Raw genomic sequence first — 23224 nt, forward strand, 5'->3', positions numbered from 1 at the left:
AGCAACAAGGCCAAAATATAAGCCTGGGATTTTACAGATTCTTGGATGGAATAATAAAATGAGACACCAAAAGAATTTGTGGGATATACTACTATATATATTTCAGTGTGATCTGTGGCTTTGGGACAATTTTAAGCTTGAATAGTCTAAATTAACTTAGTCTTTCCATAAAAAATAAAAAGTAATAAGAAGTTAAAAGAATATTTAGGATTTTTATAAAATCAAGATATTAAAGCAAGAGAAACTTTTAGAGACGCAAACCTGTGTCCCTGAGTGAACAGCCCAAAAACCCCCTGAAGCATTTCATCCTTAAATACAATGAGTGACCAGGATTCTGGAAGAGATCACAACCCCTTGAAAGATAATTAGAATTGTGGTCATAGAAGATAAAAGCTGCCTTGATGATAAAGCATGTCAGACCCTAGACATACTAACTGGAAAAGAGAAGAAAGAACATTATTTTCAGCATAAATTCAAGTAGCTATCGCAATGAAATATGAAGATTTAGGGATAATTTTTTTAAAACTCCAAATATTAGTACTACATTTTTTTAAAATACATAATTTTACTATAGAGGATATGTTTTCACTCTTTCAACATATTTATTGAAAGCATACCTTAAGCCATGCACTGTAGACAGACTAATTCAAAACATAATTGTTGCTCGAATTATGCCAACTCTTGTTAGTTGATTTGCTCTGTTTTAGTAGTTAATATTAAAAGCTTCCAAAACGACTGCTCTATTAAAATATTCAGTTACTGGTTTTCACCTTATACTGGCATTCAAATTTCAGGTTTAGAGAATTATTCCACAAGTTTATGCCATATTTTTGTTCATGCCTCTCATAAACAAAATATGCAAACACAGCTGCTCTCATGTCCAACAGAATGAGATCTATTCCACAGATCTCTGACTTCCACCTATACCCAGCACTGATACAAAAAGAACCTCACTTGAAGAAAACTATGTTTTCTTAATAATAACAGTTGTGTAAACATAAGGTCTTCTCAGTTAAAGGGAAACCAACATCAAAAAGCAGTATAGCATAGAACTCTAAACCCCTCTTTCTTTGAAGAAACCCGTTTGAAGCGAGGTGTTTCTAGTTATGGGTGAATGAAATGAGAATTCAGCCGCAACAAACGGACATCCAGTCATATGAAGGACTAATTAAATCCATCTGAGAAGCTGCATCTAAAACTGCCTCACACATTTCAAAGGAAAGCACTAGTCTGCCTTTTGCGAAGACATCAAAACCTTTAGTAACAAACGCTGCACATCGAGGTTCTAAAACGATGTTATTTTTATGGACTGCGAAGCTCCATAAAAGAAATGTTAAGAGTTTACACTATTTTATTTGAAAAATCAGAATTAAGGCAGAACATTTTTCCTTCTTACTATCTGAAATTTCTTTCTAGCTTCAACTCTAGTTTTGTAGATCTTCTATGAGAACTCAAAACAAAAAATAAAAAACCCAGGAGATGCATCAATATTTAAAGTATTTCATATATTTGTTGAAAGTAGTTTTAAAAACTAATTAAATAATTTGCCATGCTCACAGTTAACTTTTTCCTGTTACTGAAAATCAGGATTTTGATATTCAGTTAAAATTCTTGAGAGTTAATAAAAGCCAGCAGAAGGAGCTCAAAACTTCAAAAGCTTACTGGTTTGACAAAAATATTCCTATAAATAGAACCATTATTTGGACCATGAAGTGGTAAAACAAAGTTATATTCAGAATTTGGAATATTATCCCAACATAATAAAGTAGCCTTAGTGTCTATCCTATCAAGCCTTTCTAACTTCCTGCAATTGGTGAGCTCATATAATCGTATGGATCAGTCACATTTTTTTAAGAAATACTATTAGAAGTGACAGGAGGCGACAAGCCCCCTAAGTAGGGGAAATTCAATACCTCAACCTTTTTTGCAACATATAGAGAGATAAAACTAACACCATCCACATCACTGTGAAACTTAAAAAGTTTCTTCCCACTGCAGAGAGCTAGCCATCAGCCAACCTGTAGCTTCTGGCTTTGCTCTCTATTTACCAAGCAACCTTGAGTGAATCAATCTTTCAGAGCTAACATATTCTCTACCACTCAATTAGGACTTGGCCTAGGGAAGCCAAATGTTTATAACTTCTGGATAATAGTAGGGAGGTTGCTCAAAAAATTCAAAATAAAACTACCATATTATCTAGAAATTCTACTTCTGGGTATTTACCTGAAGAAAATGAAAACGTAACTTGAAAAGATATATGTATTCTTATTTCACTGCAGCATATTCACAATAGCCGACGTATGGAAATAACTTTGTCTATCAGTGGATGAGTGGATAAAGAAAATGTGACACACACACACAAACATACAATAGGATATTATTCAGCCATAAAAAAGGAAATCTTGCTATTTGCAACAACCTGGACGAACTCTGAGGGCATTATGCTAAGTGAAATAAGTCAGAGAAAAACAAATACCATATGATCTCACTTATATATAGTAAACAAACAAGTAAAGCCAAACTCATAGATACAGAGAACAGATCAGTGGTTGGTAGAGGTGGGGTGGGGGTGGGCAAAATGGAAGAAGTGGGGTCAAAAGGTACAAACTCCCAGTTATAAAATAAGTCAAGGGGCTCTAGTGAACAGCACAGTGACTATAGTTAATAATACCATACTGCACATTTGAAAGTTGCTAAGAGAGTAAATCTTAAAAGTTCTCATCAAGAAAAAAATTTTCTAACTATATGTGGTAACAAATGTTAACTAGACTTGCAGTGATCATTTTGAAATATAGACAAATATCGAATCATATGTACATTTGAAACTAATGTTATGTCAATTATATCTCAATTTAAAAAATTAACTAAAACAAAAAATTGTATGCTCAATCTAGAATTATTTAAAGTTAAAGAGTGTAGGCAAGTAGAAAGGAGAGAAGAGATCTATCAGTGGGAATAAGGGGAAAGACAGTCACCGAGCAGTGACCCCAGTAGAGGCAGGGCTGGCCTGCAGAGTAGCACGGACCTCTTTGCCAGCATGAGGTATATAAGCCAAACCATGCCTCAATTGTTACAGCATCTCAGTCTATACACACTGAGAATAGTCATACTATTTTATTATGAGTCTCTGAATTTTAAGAACAGTCACAATAAGCAGGACATAAGATGATCTCCTGAAGAGTACTAAAAAAATTTATAAAATATTATACAGTTACTTCTTTATCTTCCATCTCTGAGATCTCACCCTCCACTTGCCTTCTTTAGGCCATTATTTCCGTCCTAATGCCTTCCAAACCCATCTCCATGTGGCCAGGTTAGGGCTCCCCCATAATTTCTCCACAACGCTCATCTCTTCATGTTGTCATTCACTTGTTCTACCTGAGTGACACAGCCTTTGTCCTCGTCACTGTCAATAGATGAGAAATTCTATGAGGGTCAGAAATCATCTCTCCTGATTACCATTCGTTCTCCAAGACCTACGTTGCAGGAGAAACTCAATAAACGACTATTAAACTATAATACAACTAAAATGATAAGTGTATAATAGCTATAAATATATCTAAATTCATCTAATGGTTGAGTTACTCAGCAAGACACTTCAACAGTTTGCTTTGCTGTTCATTTTATTTATAAATGAGTTTGAGGGGCCAATAAATACCATACCAAATGAATAAAATGTTTTCTAATAAATTTTGTGGTAAAAATTTTACCAGTGCCAATAACAGAATAGTAGACCACTATAGATATTTTATGAGGGCTTAGGAAATTGAATTGATTCAACCTGAATATCCAGTATTAATAATAAAAGTTTTTTTCTAAATAAAACTCTTCAGAAAGTGGCTAAAACTGGAGGATAATACTAAAACCACTTCAAGTCTTAATTATAGTATTTGTCAGCTTTAACATGGTAACAACTGATACCATTTAGTGTTTTTCATTTCCAGAGTAACTGGATTTTATAACATTTTTTTCTTCATTAGTCACATAACAAGTTACTTGACTCTTGAGCACAACATGACTGAGTCATTCAAGAGGGTACAGGTGCAACTGTGCACCCAATTAAACAAGCAATTTTCCAGATTACATGGGCAGAACCCTCACCTTTTTATGAAAATTTAGTCCTATGGTTCAAAAGTGCAGTACCATACCCACTGAACAAGGCTGCATTTAAAAAGTAAACAGATCAAGCTGCGCAAGGTTACTCTTCAGACCTGATTTTTCTACAGCCTCATTTATCTGACTCCCTCCTATCAGACATCAAGCTGATTTGGATGGGTTTGCGCTGAAAGGATATTCGTCAGTTCGAGGTGATGTTACATTGGAAAGCAAGTTTTTTAGACCTTCATCCTTAAACCAAGTCTAGGGAAGAATAATTCCATTCCACAGTGATGTTTTAGGAACAATGAAATTACTGTGAATTCTGAGACCCTGAGCAAAACCTGGAGTAAACTCTCACTGCCTTTTGGTATTAGCAAGACATACACGTGTCTAACTCTTCTATATAGTAATGTCTCGGGTAGTTTATACACCTAAAAAAGGAAAAATGAGAGGCTGTTGCATTTTTTGATTCTGTTCTTTCTCTCATTCATGCTACAGTCTCTTTGTTTTTTTTCCAGTTTCTTAACTTAGATCACTCTCTAAACAGACTATTAAGTGATGGCTAGCCAATTGCCTCCAAGTTCCCAGCATTAGGTGAAGGAGCTGCGGTAATGGCACTTTGTGTACTTGTATGTGTAATACTAATGTTCTTTATTTGATGAACTGGCTGCTCATTTCACCACTTCCCTGGATGGTCTAGGCATCACAGTAGCTTCTCAGTAGGTAATTAAAATTCCATTTTGTCAACAGTCTCACATCTTCCAGACCCTTCCATTGTTTTTTCTGGGGGATTTTGGGGGGGGGGGGGGGAATAAGTAATATATAAATAGGGTTTAAAATTAATAAAGCACTAAACATAAGGTAGATAACATTCACACTTTTGACATGGGTCAGCCATATAGCTCCCAAGTTCAAAGCCAATCATGGTTACTAGTTTCTTGCAGCTCCTTCCAGGGATACTGTATACATGTAACAAGCATAAATACGTGTATTTCTTTTTTACACAAATCAATGTACATTGCTTTTGTCGCTTAATAAATCAGCACATAGAGAATGCTAAGATCCTTTTGAATGGTTACACAGTAGTTCAATATTATGGATGTACCATGTTTACTTAATTCTCCCATTTTGATGGGTACTTCAGTTTCCAGTCTTCTGCTATAACAAACAAAACTGCCATGAACATTTTTGTGCATCTCCTACATGTGAACATGTCTAATAATATAAATTCGTTTTATCGAATTGCTCTCCATGGAAGCTGTATAATTTATACTCTCACCAATAATGTATGATGGCCTATTTTTCTACAACCTTATAAAATTAGGGAACTATCAAATTTTTCATCTTTGCCAAAACATAGGTGGAAAATGGTATCATATCATAATTTTAACTTAAATTTCTCTGAGTGGTCTGGCACAATTTCTAATGAGCGGGAGTCATTTATATCTCCTTTGCTGTAAACTGTCTTTGAACATTTTTTACCCAAGTCATTGGTCTTTTTCATACTGGTTTGTAAAAGTTCTTAAATATACTAAGAACATTCCTTTTTCGTCACTAAAATTGAGCTGGAAATTTTCATTCTGGCCTGTTGGCTTCTCTGTTGGCTTTCCTTACAATGGTTTTATATTTCTTTAAAAAAAAATGAAACATTTTTTAAAATCAATTACCTTGACTTATTTTCTTAGTTTTTTCAAATTAAAAACATAATAATTTTATCAAGAAAACATATGTTTTTGTCAAAGTGAAAGAATTTCATGTTTACACAATGTTATATTTCTGTTTTAAAAATCCGTTAACAGAAAATATTTTCTTCAAATAGGATAATATTTTTGTTGCTTTATTTAGTATACCTTTTAAAACTCGGGAGGAAAGTCTAAGTAAAAACATTATCTAACAAGAGAAGTAGTTTACATAATCATAACATTGAATTGCTGTCAAAGGGGAAAAAATGAAAAAAAGGTTTTAAATATAAAAATTATACAACTTAAAAACCTGCCTCAACTTTCTATTATTTATCACATACTATAAGACAATTTCCTATACACGATTACAGTCCTTTATTAAAAAGTCCTAATAATACTATGGTAGTCATCTTAAAATGCTACTACAAAAATGTTCTTTTCTTTATCTGGCTGCCTATACTGTTCACTTAAGCCATATATAATTTTTTAACAAAAAGCCTATATTAGATATAAATGTAATAGTGAACTGACCTTGTTTGTTGATGTTCTTTTCATGTTCAAGAAGAGTGTATTCTAAAAACTGACTATAGAGGCAAAAGGACAAATATAATAATATTGTGTTTTTTCTAGAAACAGTGAAATTACTGTGAATTCTGAGACCCTAAGCAAAATAATTTTCTTTGAAAATTATTTCTTTAAAAGAGCCACCATAATTATCATGTCCCTATAAAAATTCCAGTAACTACATGATTTAGCACTACTTTTTACAAGTAAGATAAAAAGAACAAAGATTATGATGTAAAAATGCAGGTATGATGTCTTATTGAAAATACATTTAAGATTTTTTACAATATTTGAAAACATAGAAAATATTTAGTACACAAGATTATTTATTGGTATGCTAAGTTCATTTAATTCTTAACCTTTATGAAATGTTACATAAAAATATTGAAAGAGCTCTACTTAAAACCATATTTCCAAAGTGCTCTTTAAATATCAAAACAAACTGGTGGAATATTTTCTTACTCAAGAAATCTAGAACAAAATACATGAGGTAGAACAAATGGGAAAGGGCTGGCTATATTTGAAAAAAAAACCTCAAACAATGAGTATATAATTATTTCTTATTATGCACCAATATGTAATTATTATTTTTTATTCTTATGTTCATCACCATATTCTTTCTTTGAGAAGAAAAATATAGGGTGGAAATTTCAATGATATGAATACTACAAAACATTTCCCTCCCTCCACCACAGGCATCTAAAGATGAGACAATTTTATATCAACCAAAAAGAACATTATCAAGAAAACAAAATGAAAGCACACAAACTCTTTTAGATGCAAAATCTTATCTATTTCAAATGTTGTATTGCTCTCAAAAATTGTTACTTACAGAGAAAACTGTAAAATCACTGAGCAATCAGTATTTTGAATTTTAATGCCAATTTAAAAATTACGTTAACCTCTACAACAGGTAATAAGATACTAAAAATACTTTCTAACAGCTACTCTTAACTCTAATTGTATACTTGTTTAAGTGGATACATTGTGTACATAATATTTGTGATTTATTCATGCTCTTGAAATGCCTTCCATGGTTCCTTTAAATATTACCTTGACTGTTCAACATATCACAAAGAAAATCTCTTTTATCATGTAACGAAACTATTCTGGTTAGAAATAAATGTATTATGTCTTGTATTAACAATGATTTATCTAGTCTAGCAGAGCTAATGCTCCAAGACAGTGCTAGTATTTCTCAGAATTTTGTCTAGCAAAACTACTTTGTGAAGTTAGATATAGAGAGATACTAGTTCACAGGCCTTGGAATCACAATGATCTGGGTTCTAAATCTGTTTCCAAAATCATCTGTCAACTAAGGCTAGTAATATCTACCTTCCAGTTTACTACTATCTCTTGCAGAGATGTTTGTAAAGTATTTACCACACTGTCTGGGGCAAGGCACATATTCAATAAAATAGACCAAAGGAATCGGTTGCTTCATGAAATAACTTTGATTAGGCTAAAATAAGTATCAAAAACAATGCAACTAGAACAAGACAGGGCAATCCTTTATTCACTGTTTATGGGAAACAATAAAATTCAGGAAGCACATACTTCCATAATAAGAAATTATGGTTATTTACTTATAGAAGATATCTCTAATTTTTCAACCAACTTTGCTCTCTCATGCTACTACTTCCAAGTGTTTTTCCTATATTATAATTTTGAGGTAAGGTATATAAATTACGTTCTAAGTTGTTACTCATTAGTAATCTCTCAAGTAGAACTTCACATTTCTATAGATCTTCCTTTCCCCCAGGAAACGGAGTGCATTCTTCTTTCTTTCTCTCAGATTTAATTAGTTGAAAGGCACCTCTATTAAGGCAATTTTCACTGTATTATGACTACTTTCAAGTTTGCCTTCCCTTTACCAAAAGTACAGATCATTTATGTGGAGATCTCCAGTGCAAACTGCCTTCCTTTGGTCTTTTTTTTTTTCCCAATACAATATTATGTTCACATTAGCAATTTTTCATTGTTTCCTTGAGATAGATTTCTGAAAGTGAAGAAAACAGTGGACCAAAGAATATAATGTCTATTCAGATCCTTGGCCCATTTTTAATTATATTTCATTATTAAATTGTAAGTGTTCCTTTATGTATTTTAAGAACAGTGCTTTACTAACTATATGATTTGCCAGTATTTAGTTTTGAGAAAAATCAATTTATCTATTTTTCGTTTTGTTGCCTGTGCTTTTAATGTTTTATCTAAGAAACCAACTGACTGCCACAAGCAAGATCACTAAGATGTACCACTATTTTTTCTTCCAAAAGTTGTACTGTTTTATCTCTCATATTTAAATCTTTTGTCCATTTTACATTAATTTTGGTATAGAAAACTCAATATGAGGTAGGGATCCAACTTCATTATTTTACACGTGGATACCTAGTTGTTCCAGCATCACTATAGAAAAGACTATTCTTTCCCTCATTGAATTATTTTGCCACCTTCGTCAAAAATTACTTGACCATATATTTATGGGTTTATTTCTAGATTCTCAATTCTATTCTATTAATCCATATGTTTATCTTTATGCAAGTACTACACTGTCTTGATTACAAGACAGTTTTCTAGTAAGTTTTAGAAGAGGAAAGTGTAAGTTCTCCAACTTTGGTCTTTTTTTGAAGATTGTTTTCACTATTCTGGATCTCTGAGGTTTCCAGAGGAATTTTAGTATTAGCTTGTAAATTTTTGACTAAAATACAGCTTGGATTTTGATAAGAATTGCAATTCATCCCAATTAGGGAAGTATCACCATCTTAACAATATTAAGTCATTTAATTTATGAATATGAAATGCTTCCTCTTTATATGAATTTTCTCTAATTTCTTTTTCAATAGTTTGTAGTTTTCACTGTGTAAGTTTTGCACTTCTATTAAATTTATTCCTAAGCATTTTATTCTACTGATGCTCTTGTTAATGGGATTTTCATAATTTTATTTTTGGTTTGTTCATGGCAAGTAAAAAAAAATACAATTAATTTTTACATATTTTGCTAAACTTGTTTATTAATTGTAATAGCTTCTTAATGACTTTTTTTAGGATATTCTACATATGACAGCATATCATCTGCAAATAGAGATTTTTATAATTTTCACCAATTATACTTGGTTTGCTGCATAGAACTGCGGTTCCACAAATGGAACTCTGCCATTTAACATTTAATAAAAACATTTTATCGACACATAACTTCCTTGAAACTGGAAAAATGAAAAGATTCTGATTGCAATTTAAAACTGCAACAGTTTTCTGTCTGTGAAAAAGTTAGGTTTTGACCTTTCTATAAGAAGCAAAAAGATAAAATTTCTTCAGTAAAATGAACTGAAAAAATTTTAACTAAAAAATATTATTTTCCTTTTCATACTAAATGTTACCTTTGACCATTTAGGTTTTTTTTTAATTATTAGCAAAAAAATTATATTGGTATATCAAAATTCAATAGTCTAAGAATTCTGGTTATTCTTAAGGAGTAGCTTACAAGGTCTTTTGAAAGAATTCTATCAGTGGTTCACTGTAACGAATGATATCTAGGATTATATAACTGTTTTCTAATTTATTAGTAGTTAACAAACTAAATATCAGGCAAAAAAAAAAAATGTTAAGTACATGTACAGTGCTCCTTTCCTTCTCTGGAAAGACCAAATTCCTAAGCCAATGAATGTTCTTCACGTAGAGAGAACTCAACTCACATACTCACATTTTTCTCTAAATTGTCTTCAATATAACTTTAGTCCATTATCTTTAAGATAGCAAATACATTAATCTTTTCCTTTATCATAAACTATTTTGACCAGTTTCATGTTACATGGAACAAAACAGAAATAGAAACAATCTTGAGGATCCAGAAAGGAATTATGAAAATAATATAAATATCAACTTGTTTTTGAAACTTTTGAGTTTATCATCTTAATAAGCTAAATAATATTTCACCTCTCCTTCACTTAACTTTTACGTCTACCATGCTTTCTTCATTTCCCAAAATTTTCATGTCCCCCACTTTTTAATTTTTCATTAAAAGTACTAATTGCACTGGTTTGTGTATTTTTAAAATTTTTACGTAAGATAAAATTTACCATGTTAACCATTTTTAAGTGTATAGTTCGGAGGTACTAACTACACACACATTTTTGTGCTAACATCACCACCATCCATCTCCAGAATTCTCTTCATTCTGCGAAACTAAAACTGAAACTCTTTGAGCAACAACTCCCCATGCCCCACTCCTCCCAATCCCTGGCAACCACCATTCTATTTTCTATCTCTGTGCGTTTAACTACTCTGGGTATTGTATGATTTGGAATCATAGAGTATTTATCCTTTTGTGACTGGCTTATTTCACTTATTATAATGTCTTCAAGGTTTAGCCATGTTGTAGCATGTGTCAGAATTTTCTTCCTTTTTAAGGCTGAATAGTATTCTATTGTATATTATCACATTTTGTTTATATATTCATTTGTCGATGGACGCTTGGTTCAATCCCACCTCTTTGCTATTGTGAATAATGTTGCTGAATATGGGTATGCAAATATCTCTTCAAGACCTTGCTTCCTTCCCCCGCCCCCTTAAAAAGCCAGCAATGGAATTGCTGGGTCATATGGTAACTCTACTTTTAATTTTTTGAAAAACCAACCACTATTTTCCACAGCAGCCTACTTCACATCCAACCAACAGTGCACAAGGATTCCAATTTCTCCACATCATCATAACACTTATTAGTTTCTGGAATCATTTTTTTTTTTTTTAAGAAGGTCTATCCTAAGGGCTAGGAAGTGGTGTCCAGTTGTGGTTTTGATTTGCATTTCCCTAATAATTAGTAATGTGGAGCATCCTTTCATGTGCTTATTGACCATCTGTATATCTTCTCTGAAGATATGTCTATTCAAGTCCTCTGCCCATTTTTAAGTTGGGTTGTGGGTTTGTTTTGCTATAAATTATTAGAGTTCTTTTCATATTCTTGATAATAATTCCATGTCAGATATCTGCAAATATTTCCTTCTGGACTGCCTTTCTGTGGACTGCCTTTGCACTGTTGATTGTGTCCTTTGATCATGAAAGTTTTACATTTTTGATGTACTCTAATTTATCTATTTTTTTGTTTTCTTGACTGTGCTTTTGATGTCACATTCAAGAAATCATAATTGAATCCAATACCATAAGGCTTTTCCCGTGTTTTCTCCTGTTTTATTGCTTTTATCACTTACAATTAGACTTTTAACACATTTTTAGTTCATTTTGTATATGGTTTAAGGTAAGGGTCCAACTTCATTCTTTTGCATGCAAATATCCAATTTTCCCAGTACGATTTGGTGAAAAGACTATGGTTTTGGCATTCCTGTCAAAAATCAAGCTGACCATATATCCGAGGTTTATTTCTGAGCTCTCAATTCTATTCCATTGGTCTATGTGTCTGCATTATGCCAGTACCACACTGTTTTAACTACTGTGGTTTTGTAATAAATTTTGAAATCAGGAAATCCGAGCTCTCCAACTTCGTACTTTTTAAAAATTGTTTTGGCTATTTGGGGTCACTTGAGGTGCCATATGAATCAAAGGATGGATTTTTCTCTTTCTGCAAAACCCCAGTTGGGAATCTGATGGGGATTATACTGAATCTGTAGATCACTTTGGGTAGTAGTAGCATCATAACATTAAGTCTTCCAATCCATGGAATGGCTATCCATTTATTTGCACCTTTTTTAATTTCTTTCAGCAACATTTTGTAGTTTGAAGGGTACTGTACTTTCCAGTGTATGAGACTTTCTCTTCCACGGTTAAGTTTATTCCTATGTAATTTATTCTTTTTGATTCTATTGTAAATAGAATTGGCTTTGTTTTGTATACTTTGAAATCTTACATAAATGGCATGATTTAGTACTTGTATTTTCACAACTTTCTTTGTCACTATTATTATTTCACTATTATATATAATAATACATATATATATAGTGAAAGTGTAACAACATGCACAAGAAGGATGAAGAGCACCTTCAGGATAGCTCTCACCCCTGGGGAAGGAAGGGCAGAATGGGATGATGTAAAGAAGGGATTTAGTTGTATCTATGATTTTTTTTTCTTTTTTTTAATAGGAGATTTGCATAGAAGATCTGTACATTTGCTGTGAAAATTGGATATATTTTATAATTAATTTTTTTAATTAAATAAAAGAACTCCAAAAACTTAGGGTATCTGAAGCATTAAGTGAACTAAACAAATATGGCTCTGCCTATACCACCTCTGGGCTCATTAACCTAGACTGTCATCTCTAGACCAATTTTTTTCTTGATGTGATAGTAGGTGATCTAGAAAACCAACAGTCACAGCACTCCCCTGGGGCTCTAAAAAGCAGGAGTTCCACACTATTGAAATCTTCATACACCAATTAGCCTTTGCTTACTTTACACTATTCAACTTGATTACTTTCATAATACTGATGTTGCATGAAGCTCAATACAAATATGCTTAGGAGAAAGGCACATACTACCATAAGTACATTAGGTTTGATGCTTCTGATAGTAGCTAAGCCAATAAATACGAGAAGTAGTTTTTGATGCTACATATCAAGGTGGATGTTTTCCAGGGAAATTTTTAATGTATTAATTTTGATATGTTTTTTAAATAGTTCTACTTTACTCATGAGCTTAATGTGAAACAAGAGGTAATTACACAGTAAAAATTAAAAAACACCACTTGAGCTGTCCAACATGAAATCTAAACAAGCACAGAGAAATAACAGCTCTAAGAAGTAACCTGTGCAATTTTCTTATTAAGGCAAGGCACTACTTAGAAAAACACAGTACTGGGGTATCAGATTACCACTACAGTGGTGACTCAGGACAGAACTGAAAATTATGCAAAAGTCTACATTTTTGTAAAGTTAACCTTCCCCCAGGAAAATGCTACAATATTAATACTCTTTTCTATTCAATACATATAATTTGTTACTCAACTTGATGTACAGTTAACTGTCCACTTATGAAACTACTTTTTTAAATGATCACATAGAAAGGAGAGAACGTAAAGAATCACATACATTCATCACAAAATATATCATAAAACGATTGTTTAACTCCATTATAGTTTTTATTTTAAGATAGCTGAGTGACATACTTTAGTAACAAATGCTTTAGCAATTTTGGCATATAGAAGGAATCAAAATATTTAAACACAACTAAGGAGACTACCCTTAATTCATGAATTAATGTCCTTTATTTGTGACTCTGACTACCACATAAGAATATCGGCTTCTCCACTGTAACAGTTTAGCACCTACCCAGCACACAGTCAGCTATGAGTTTTTGTTAAATAAATGAATTCTCATTAATTCTTGACTCGTGGTATTTTCTAGCTAGGATCAAGAAACTGCCATGTACTTCAAAGCTCAGTGAAATTATATTCTTTTGATTTTCATATACTGTTTAAATCTTTTGATAAAAAGTCATTTCCCTAAAAACAAAATGACATTTCAATGCAACTTAGCTATGAGAAAAGAAATGTGGATTAATACTCATTTCTCTAACTATATAGTAGTTTCTGTGGGTTCATGCTGAAAATAAAAAAGGCACAAGTTAAAATAGTAACTCTTCATGATATTTTTCTGGCAATCTCAACCAACAGAATTTAAACATATTACTCATACCACAGTCCAAACACTAAATCTTATTGTAACATTGATCAGTACAGGCAAGAATTAAACTAAAGATAGTTCTGTCATGGATACTATCCAAGAGGTTTAAGTTCTTCAAAACCAAAGGAATGTCACCATAAGATAAATTTAGCCTCAAGACTGTCTCACAACATGAAATCTCAAGAAAATGTTATATGAGGCTTCAGATTACTTGTTTTAAAAGAATGATTACCTACCACAGTTATCATATGTTTACAGGTATAATTAAAAATACTATTCTCTATAACAAAGCCAAAAGTATCTCAATAAGAAAAGAAAAATGATTTGGGTATCAAGAAGTGAGTTTAGAATGTGGCTACATCTGGGAATGTTATTTCCTAACTGCACTGAGAACAAAAATTTTCATTTACATTCAGCTTCCTAAAGAAGATAAAACAAATACAAAGCCATGTAATAGATTCAAAAGATGAGAGTCACTGAAGATATTAAAAATTGTGATAAATATTCATAATTTCAAGATTACTCCCACCCCCTCGCAAAAAAAAAGAAAGAAAACTTACAGAGAATGTTGGTCCACTGTTCGATGCTACAACAGTATGAACTTCATCACTCAATTTTATTGAAAGCTCCCATTTAGTCACTTTTGGCTTAACAATAGGCACTCTGAAGTAGAAAGAAATGAAAAGGAGTTAATAATTTTATATTATTCTCTCTCGGTAAACTGATTTTCTCTTGATGGTAAGTGTACACAGTAAAACTGCTAATGACTGGATTCCAGAACATTTTATTTAGAAGGTTCTACCCTTGGGAAAAAAAGATTTCATATATTTAAACTAGGTTAAACACACACACACACACACACACTCACACGCGCGCACACTCTCTCTCTCTCTGTTTCTCTCTCTAAGGACAACAGCAGTCATTCTGGGGTAATTGTGGTACCATCATCTATTTGAAGTACTGTCACCTAGGTCTATGAATTCAAGTTGCTTAATTATGGCCGTCCCTCAAAAATTAATATTCTTTAAGCAATATTAAATTTTTTAATATTTGGTCACTATCCAAGACTGTCTTTAAAAAATTACAACACTAATTTTTTCTTTTTTCCAGGTTTATTGAGTTATAATTAGTATACAAAAACTGCACATAATTAACATATACAACTCAGTAAGTTTGGACATATTTATTCACACGTTACCATCGCCTAATCAAGGTAATAAACATTTCCATCACCTCCAAAAGTTTCTTTTGTCTTTTGTTTGTCTATTTGTTTTGATAAGAATATCACGTCAATTATGCTGGTCTTAAATTAACACACAGGTCTTGTCTTGTGTATGATTAATATTAGATAGTCCAGAAAAATTAGGTCAAGCACCCAGAGACAAAAAAATTTTCAGAATACAAATGTATCATATAACTTTTTAAATCTACAAAATTTTAATAATTTTGAACTAATCTAATTTAAGTATTCTATTGTTACATTATTTATAGTTGAAAATATTTACTAGGCAATAAACCTGCAATGTCCAGACTCTGGCTTAAGTCATAGTTCTGAAAAATTGTTGCAGGTAGTTTTAATTTAACTCCTCCTTTCCCCACTCAACACAGACCCTGATTTCAAAAAGATTCTCTGCATAATCAACTAAAAGAAAAGTCATAGTCATGAAAACTTTGAATATAATCAAATCACCTCTAGATACAACATCAAATGCGAGATGATTAAAAATTTAGGTGAATTTTTGTATTTGGCCCACTACTTACTGATTTATTTTCCAAAGATGAAGAAATGTTTTAAATACTATAGAAGTGAAAGATTAAAGTAGAAAATGCATTGACACATTAATAACAATGCATGCTGTAGGCCTAGAAAATTCCTTTTTGGCAATTTGAAGAGGACCGCTTCAGAGAACAGACCCTCACAGTTGAGAGCTGAAATCAACATCAAGGAGCAGAGTATATAAGAGGGAGAGGAAGAGGAGAGGAGAGAGAAAATAAGGCATGGCAGAGCGAGAAGGAAAGGCTGGAGAGCGCTGCTGTGCTCCACCTCAATCGCTATTTTGGCACTCTATTCCACAGGGCATTTGTTTATGACTGTCTCCATCCATTGGCCTGTGAGATCCTAAAAGACCAAGATCATGCATTATTTTTATATCCTCAGCCTCCAGTACAGGTTGGGGAGAAAACGCTGAGGGGGGAAGTAGGAAAAAAATCTGAGGAGCATCTACTATGTGTGAAGCACTGCATAAGAGGGGCCGTGCCACCCAAGGGGCAAAGCATGAGCTACTTAAAGAGTGAACCCTGAGCTCTCAGATCACCTGGCTGCTCTTGGACTATGCAATGACCTCACTAGAGTCTGCTTTGTTCACTTTCGAACGGGGTTAACACCCTGACCCCTCAGGGGTAATGTGATGACAGAAATACCCTCACAGCTAGATTATTGGGCAACATGGCTTTCCTAAATCTTTGCTAGCCTCGATAATTAGGTTACTCTCCTGCTCAAGATTGTTCCATGGTTTTCTACTTTACATCAGGTTAAATCTTATTAGCTTATCTATCATTCAAGTTCCTTAAAAATAAGGCCCCACTCTTTGAATCCAATTTTATTTTTGATTATTCTGACTTGTATATCTGGTTGGGCTGAGCACTTAAATTGTTTCACAAAACCAGCCAAGCTACGACAAGCGGAACTAAGCACAGTGGTTATAAATTCAGGCTCTGGTGACTTGCAGAAGTTTGCTAATTAATGGCTTTGCCATTAATTAGTTCTGTCCTTGAGCGAACAACTTAAGTCTCAGTTTCTTGTGTATAAAATTAAGATAATCAAAGTATCCACATCATAGTGATGTTGAGGATAAAATAATGCACATAAATCTTAACTTATATAATTATGCTTAGTCAAAATTCTAGGCATATACTCTTGTTTCCTCTATAACTAAAATCCCTTTAAATAAACTTTGAACTGTTTCTCAAACAGATTTTTCAAGAAGAATATTCTCTCACACAAACTGTTCCCTAATTATATTACAAATTTCAGTGATCTCCCTTCCACTTAATATATGCTTATTATTTTCACAATTTAGGGCCCCAATGGAGGTAACTCTTTTACGTAAACGTGGAGACCCTTTTTAGTTATGCAGCATGCATAACTAAACATAACTTGGGAAGTTGTCAATCTTGACATCCTGTTAGAACCCAGAAGACATTTTCCCACAGAAAGCAATCTTACAGATGGTGGAGAAATAGAGTAGCCTCTCTTCAGAGCCTACTATTTATTTTTCCATTGTTTTATTTTGATCCACATCTGTTTCATATGTGTTATAACCTGCCCCAAGAGGGACCTTGTAAAATGAGCGCAGGCTCTTTTGAGTTAAAATGCTGAGGTCTAACCTCAACCCATTCGCTTACAAGCAATGTACCAGAGAATTCATTCCATCCTTTTGAACCAAAATTTCCACACTTGTAAAATATGGATCAGAGCAGAGGTGGAGAGGTGATAGGGAAGCTGTTGCTTTTTCTGAACACACAACTCTTGAAGTGGCGCTTTTCTAACAATTTCTGTTAAGGTAATATGTTAGTGGATACAGGAAAGAGGCTTCACTGTGAAAGCAAGACCTTTAGATACCAAGAAAAAATAGTCAAACTGTGGAATCTCTTTATGAGTTTACTCTTCTACAAACAAAATGTGCTAAGATTCCTTCTGGCTTTCCATAAGTTTGAAGTGGTTTGTTCTGTTCTGTTTTTAAATAAAATGGACAGGTTTGGACATATACATGCAATATAAATATCAATAAGGTCCGCAGTAGAAATAAATTATAATAAATTATAAATAACAATAATACATACCAGCCTAAAAGTACATATGCTCTATTTCTGCAAAATCATTGAAACTACATTAACAATGATTGCTATCAATTCCACCAGCACAAATATGTTTATAATGGTAAAAATTATCTATAGTTATACTTTAAATTTTTTTAAAAAAATTACATGTATTCGTTAAATCCCAAATGGTATCAGAGATTTTTATAAATGTCTTTCTGAAAAGAGGGGGGAAAACTCTTGCAGCTTCATTCAACTCACCATAGTAATGATACCCAGAAAACAGCTTCCTTTACTAAAATATTTACCTAGTGAAAGAGGCTGCTGTCTGATCAAAAATTGTAACTGTACAACTTATTAGTCACCTGCCAAGTTGATATAATCTACAAGTTTGAAACACAAAGAGCCCCTCTCCAAAAAAAAAAAAAAAAAAAAAAAACCAGCAAAAAGAAATTCAGATAAATAGCTACTCTCAAAGCAAATCAAATAGCAGCTCTTACCAGACCTGAGATTATCATCAGCCAATCAGAATAAACATGCTCAATAAAACTAAATTTTTCTATATTTTATGACAAAAACCATCAGCTGATTATCACAAATGTTAATGCTGATACATTTAGCTTATTGGAATATTTTAATCAAAAAAAGTGCAAGTAATACTAACTCAAATACATTGCTATTATATATCATTTTTTTAAAGCAGATTTTATGTAAAAATAACAGCATCTTTAGTTAGCAGGGATTATAAACATCTCAAAACCATATTATCAGATACTCAGAAAAGCCATTAGCTATTTAGGAATGAAATACTGAGTTAAAACAATGTTAGTGGTCAAAGAATCATTAAGCAATCCTTCATCATAACTTTCACAGTGGGTGGTCTGTAAAATGATCAAGAATAATATGCTGCATTCCATAGCCACAGAGGTCAGCTTCTGCATACAAATCTTTGCAGGAAGAAAAAGGCCTTCAGAAAAGTGGGCCATTCATCTGAACCAAGTTCAGAGAATTTCCAGCACGGTGAAAAGATATGTTATGCAAGCACATAGATGTATTCAGTGGGGGTAGACAGAACCAGCTACATGGAGACTACAAAGGAGCCCTCCCATGGCTCATGAATAAGTCGAGGAAATGATCAGAAAAAAAAAGGAGAGATGTTTAGACAGATGGCCCACTTTAAATGCCTGAGACAGGGCATAAGCAATTTTAATGAAACTTTAGATCTGGCATATGAATTGTTTCTTATTTCTTCCAGGGGAAAAAAAATCTAAAGAACATAAAAATTCAGCAATTCACTAAAAAACCCACTTTTAGCAAGTTTGGATGAAGAAAAAGTCACAAATAAAAGTATTATTAGTGCAATAAATTCTAAAATTCTTCAGAGCCATCAGCTATCAAAATGGATATAAAAAAGCATAGAATGAACAGATTAAAGGAATTTTAAACAGAAGTCTACTGCCAAACCAAACAAAAATCTAAGCCTTATTATGTGAGAATTTACAACACTCTAACATTAAAGTTCATCACTGCAGAAGAAAGATAAAAGCAGCATTTTCAGAGAACCTCTTCAAAGCTAGAAATTGTCATAGTGGAAGAATAGAATTCTGCAAATATGCAATCTAAAATGTGTACCTTCACATATATGTCCTTGTAGAAGAGCATGTATTACATAATAGTGCCTAGGAATAGTTAGGGAACACATCTGAGTTTAGTGTCCTTAGCATTACAAATAATCACACAAATAACACCTGAATCTAGAAACAAATAATAACGTTGCCAAAATCTTGTATATATCTTAATACTGTGCACACCCTACTTCCTTCTTCCACCAATAAGGAGTTAGGTTCTTAATTTAAACTTTGGGCCCAACCGGTCAGGAAAGGCAATGTAGTACAGCCATCACTCTGGCAGGCCTTACTATAGACTGACCACTGACCACAAAGGCTTTGTGACCTTCACAAGTTACTACCTTCTTTGTGTCTCAGATTTCTATCAGTAAAAAACAAAGAATACCTAACTCACATGTTGATTAAAGGAAAGGAATAGGATGCTTAAACTAGTGCTTGGCACATAAATGTTAAGAATAATCATAATTATTATAATTTCATACAATATCTAAAATCATCTTCTATTATTTCAACAGTTTTCTTTAAATATTAATATACAATTTACAAACAGTAAAATCCACAAACCTCAAGTTCCACCATCTATCTTTCCAGTGGAATTCTCTCCTTCCCCTCTGTAGTTCAACTGTGGATTAGACTAAAGCTTCACATAAACAGTCTCCAAAAATAGGTACTCTTATGTGTGGCTTTTTTTTTAAGTCCAATATAATGTTTTGAGGTTCATTCATGTTCAAATTTTAGGAATTAAAATAAGGTATCACTGTATCTTTCTTCTAACATGATGGAGTTTTGTTCAAGAATATTCTCATAATTATAAAATGTTTATGATTGCTCAAAATTTAATGACAGGAATAACCTTTGCAACTAGAGATATCAAAAGTTCCTGCCTACATTGCAGGCAAACGTGGTACACATGTGTGAAACAGTATTCCTCCTCTGCCTTTGAATGTGTGTGATATAAAGTTAAAACAACATAGAGAAGTTCCAGTTACTGTAAAAGTGACAGTCTAACTTATTTCCAACTAACCCTCTTCCAGATAACAATTATAAACTCTGGAGAAGATATAAAACACATAACACTTTTAAAAATTTTTTGAATAGCCCATGACATAAAATTCACATGTCATAAATTTAATCTACCTGAAGTATACAATTCAAAAGTTTTTAGCATATTCACAGAATTTTGTACACATCACTGCAAGCACTTTTAAAACATTTTTCATAATCCCCATTAGGAAACTCTGGACCTATTAGCAATCATTCTACATTCCCCCTCCAACTTCTGCTCTACACAAATACTAATGTGTTATTTCCTTAGCTGTGCTTATTTCTAGACATTTCATATAAATCGAATCATAAAAGTTGTGGTCTGTTATGACTGTCTTATTTCATTTAGCATAAGGGTTTCAAATTTCATCCATGTTGTAGGAAGTAACAATACTTCATTTATTTTTACTGATGAATATTCCATTCTATAAATATAGCACATTTTAATATTATATATTCATCATTTCATGGTTTCCACTGTTATGAAAAATGCCACTATGAACATTGGTATACATTTGTGTGGACAAATGGTTTTACTTCCCTTGGGTGGAATATTCCACCTAGGAGTGGAATAAATAGTTAGGTCATGTGGTAATGTCTTATATTTTGAGAAACTACCAAATTATTTCCAGGTTTGCAACATTTTACTCATAAATTCCCACTGGAATGTATAAGGATTCCAATTTCTCTATATCCTCACCAACTTTGTTATTTTTCGTCTTTCTGATTATAGCTATCCTAATGGGTGTAAAATGGTATCTCATTGTAGTTTTTTAATTTTCCTATTGAACATCTTTTCATAGGCTTGTTAGCTATTTGTAAATCTTATTTTTAAAAAAAAGTCTATTCATTTCCTTTGCACACTTTTTCATTGGATTCTTTTTATTATTGAGTCATAAGAGTTCATATATTCTCGACAAAAGTCTCCTATCAAATATATGATTTGCAAATACTTTCTCCCATTCTGTAGATTGTCTTTTCACTTTCTAGATGCTGTCCTTTAAAGCATAAAAAGTTTTAATTTTGATGAAGTCCAACTTATCTATTTTTTTCTTTTGTTGCTTGTGCATCTTACATAAGAAATTATTGCCTAACCAAAAGCAACAATGATTTACTCCTACGCTTTCTTCTACGAGTGTTGTAGCTCAGCTCTTATTTTTAGGTCTATAATTTTTTTAAGTTAATTTGAATGTATGATGTAGGGAGGGGACCAACTTCATTCCTTTACATAAAAATATCGAGTTACTCCAGTAGCATTTATTGAACATTTCCCTTTACTCATTGAACTGTCTTCATACGCTTGTTTAAATCAATTGACCATTGGGTAAGAATTTACTTCTGGACTCTCAGTTATATTCCATTGATCAACACCTCTATCCTTATGCCAGTACTACACTGTCATGATTACTGTGGTAAGTATTGAAATCAGGAGGTATAAGTCACTCAGTTTTGTTCTTTTTCAAGTTTCTTGTATTGGTTACACGGGGTCCCTTGCATTTTCACATGAATTTGGGAATCAGATGACTATATCTACAAAGAAAACAGCCAGAATTTGGTTTGAAATTTAGATTGTATCAAATCTGTGTATCAGGTGAGTATTGTTGCCATCTTAATATTAGGTTTTCTAATCCATGGACACAGGATATTTTCCCACTGTTCATACTTCAACAACTGTTTTTGGCATACAAGTCTTGGCTTTTCTTTTTTTTAATTATGCTTAGGAATTGTGTTGTTTTTGGTGCTACTGTAAGTAAAACACTTAATTTCATTTTTGGTTTATATAAAAATAAAATTGGTATTCGCATATCATTCTTACAACCTACAACCTTGCTGAACTAATTTATTAGTTCTAATGTATTTTTTGGTATGAATTCCTTAAGATTTTCTACAGAACATGTCATCTTCAAATAGTTTTACTTCTTCTCTTATACTTTTTATTTTTCTTGCCAAAGTGCCCTAGCTAGGAACTCCAGTACAATGCTGAAAAAAAAAAAAAAAAACAAATGTCCTTCTCTCATTCCTGACCTTAAGAGAAAAACATTGTCGCACACCATTAAACTTTTCATAGATGGCCTTCATCAGGCTGAGGAAGTTCCCTTCTATTCCTAATCAGTTGAGTGTTTTATAGCCTAAAATATAATATAGTAGTTATGGTCTATCCTGGAAAATGTTACTTTATATGTACACTTGAGAAGTTGCATATTCTGCTAATGGATAAAGTTTCTATAGATATCCATTAGATCCATTTGGCTTATAGTATTGTTCAAGTCTTCTACTTCCTTCCTGACCTTCTACCTAGTTGTCCTATCCATTATGGAAAGTAATTAAAATATGCAACTATTATTGCTAAATTGTCCATTTCTTTTTATTTTCTCCGTTTTGCTTCATATATTTGGGAACTGTATTGTTGGATACATATATAGCAGGTCCTCAAGTAACATCATTTTGTTTAATGCTGTTTTGTTATAATATTGATCAGAAGAAAAAATAATTGATTCCCAACAGGGGCCACTGTGTGGAGTTTGCACGTTTTCCCCATGTTTGCATGGGTTTTCTCCGGGTACGCTGATTTCCTCCAAAGTCCCAAAGGTGTGCACAAGAGTTGAAGTAGCCTGTCTAAGTTGTCCCAGTCTGAGTGGGTGCCGGTGTGTATGAGTGTTCCCTGCAATAGAAGGGATCCTATCCAAAGCTTAAAGGACATATTTCCAAGAATCCATCAATAATGTTAAGTGAAGACTTTCTCTATGATCATAATTGTTATA

At 32.8% G+C, this 23224-nt stretch overlaps 1 protein-coding gene across 5 annotated transcripts in view; it reads right to left on the bottom strand.

Annotated features, from left to right (window-relative positions):
- PCCA (propionyl-CoA carboxylase subunit alpha) overlaps positions 1-23224 on the bottom strand; it is a 321747-nt gene that overhangs the window by 99542 nt on the left and 198981 nt on the right. For all 5 annotated transcript variants that reach the window (XM_016123140.2, XM_016123141.2, XM_016123139.2 and 2 more), the window contains one exon: positions 14532-14634. In XM_016123140.2, coding sequence (XP_015978626.2) covers positions 14532-14634 — 103 coding nt within the window. The remainder of the gene's footprint in view (positions 1-14531; positions 14635-23224) is intronic.

Source organism: Rousettus aegyptiacus, unplaced genomic scaffold (assembly GCF_014176215.1).
Source record: "Rousettus aegyptiacus isolate mRouAeg1 unplaced genomic scaffold, mRouAeg1.p scaffold_m13_p_11, whole genome shotgun sequence".
Lineage (NCBI taxonomy): Eukaryota > Metazoa > Chordata > Mammalia > Chiroptera > Pteropodidae > Rousettus > Rousettus aegyptiacus.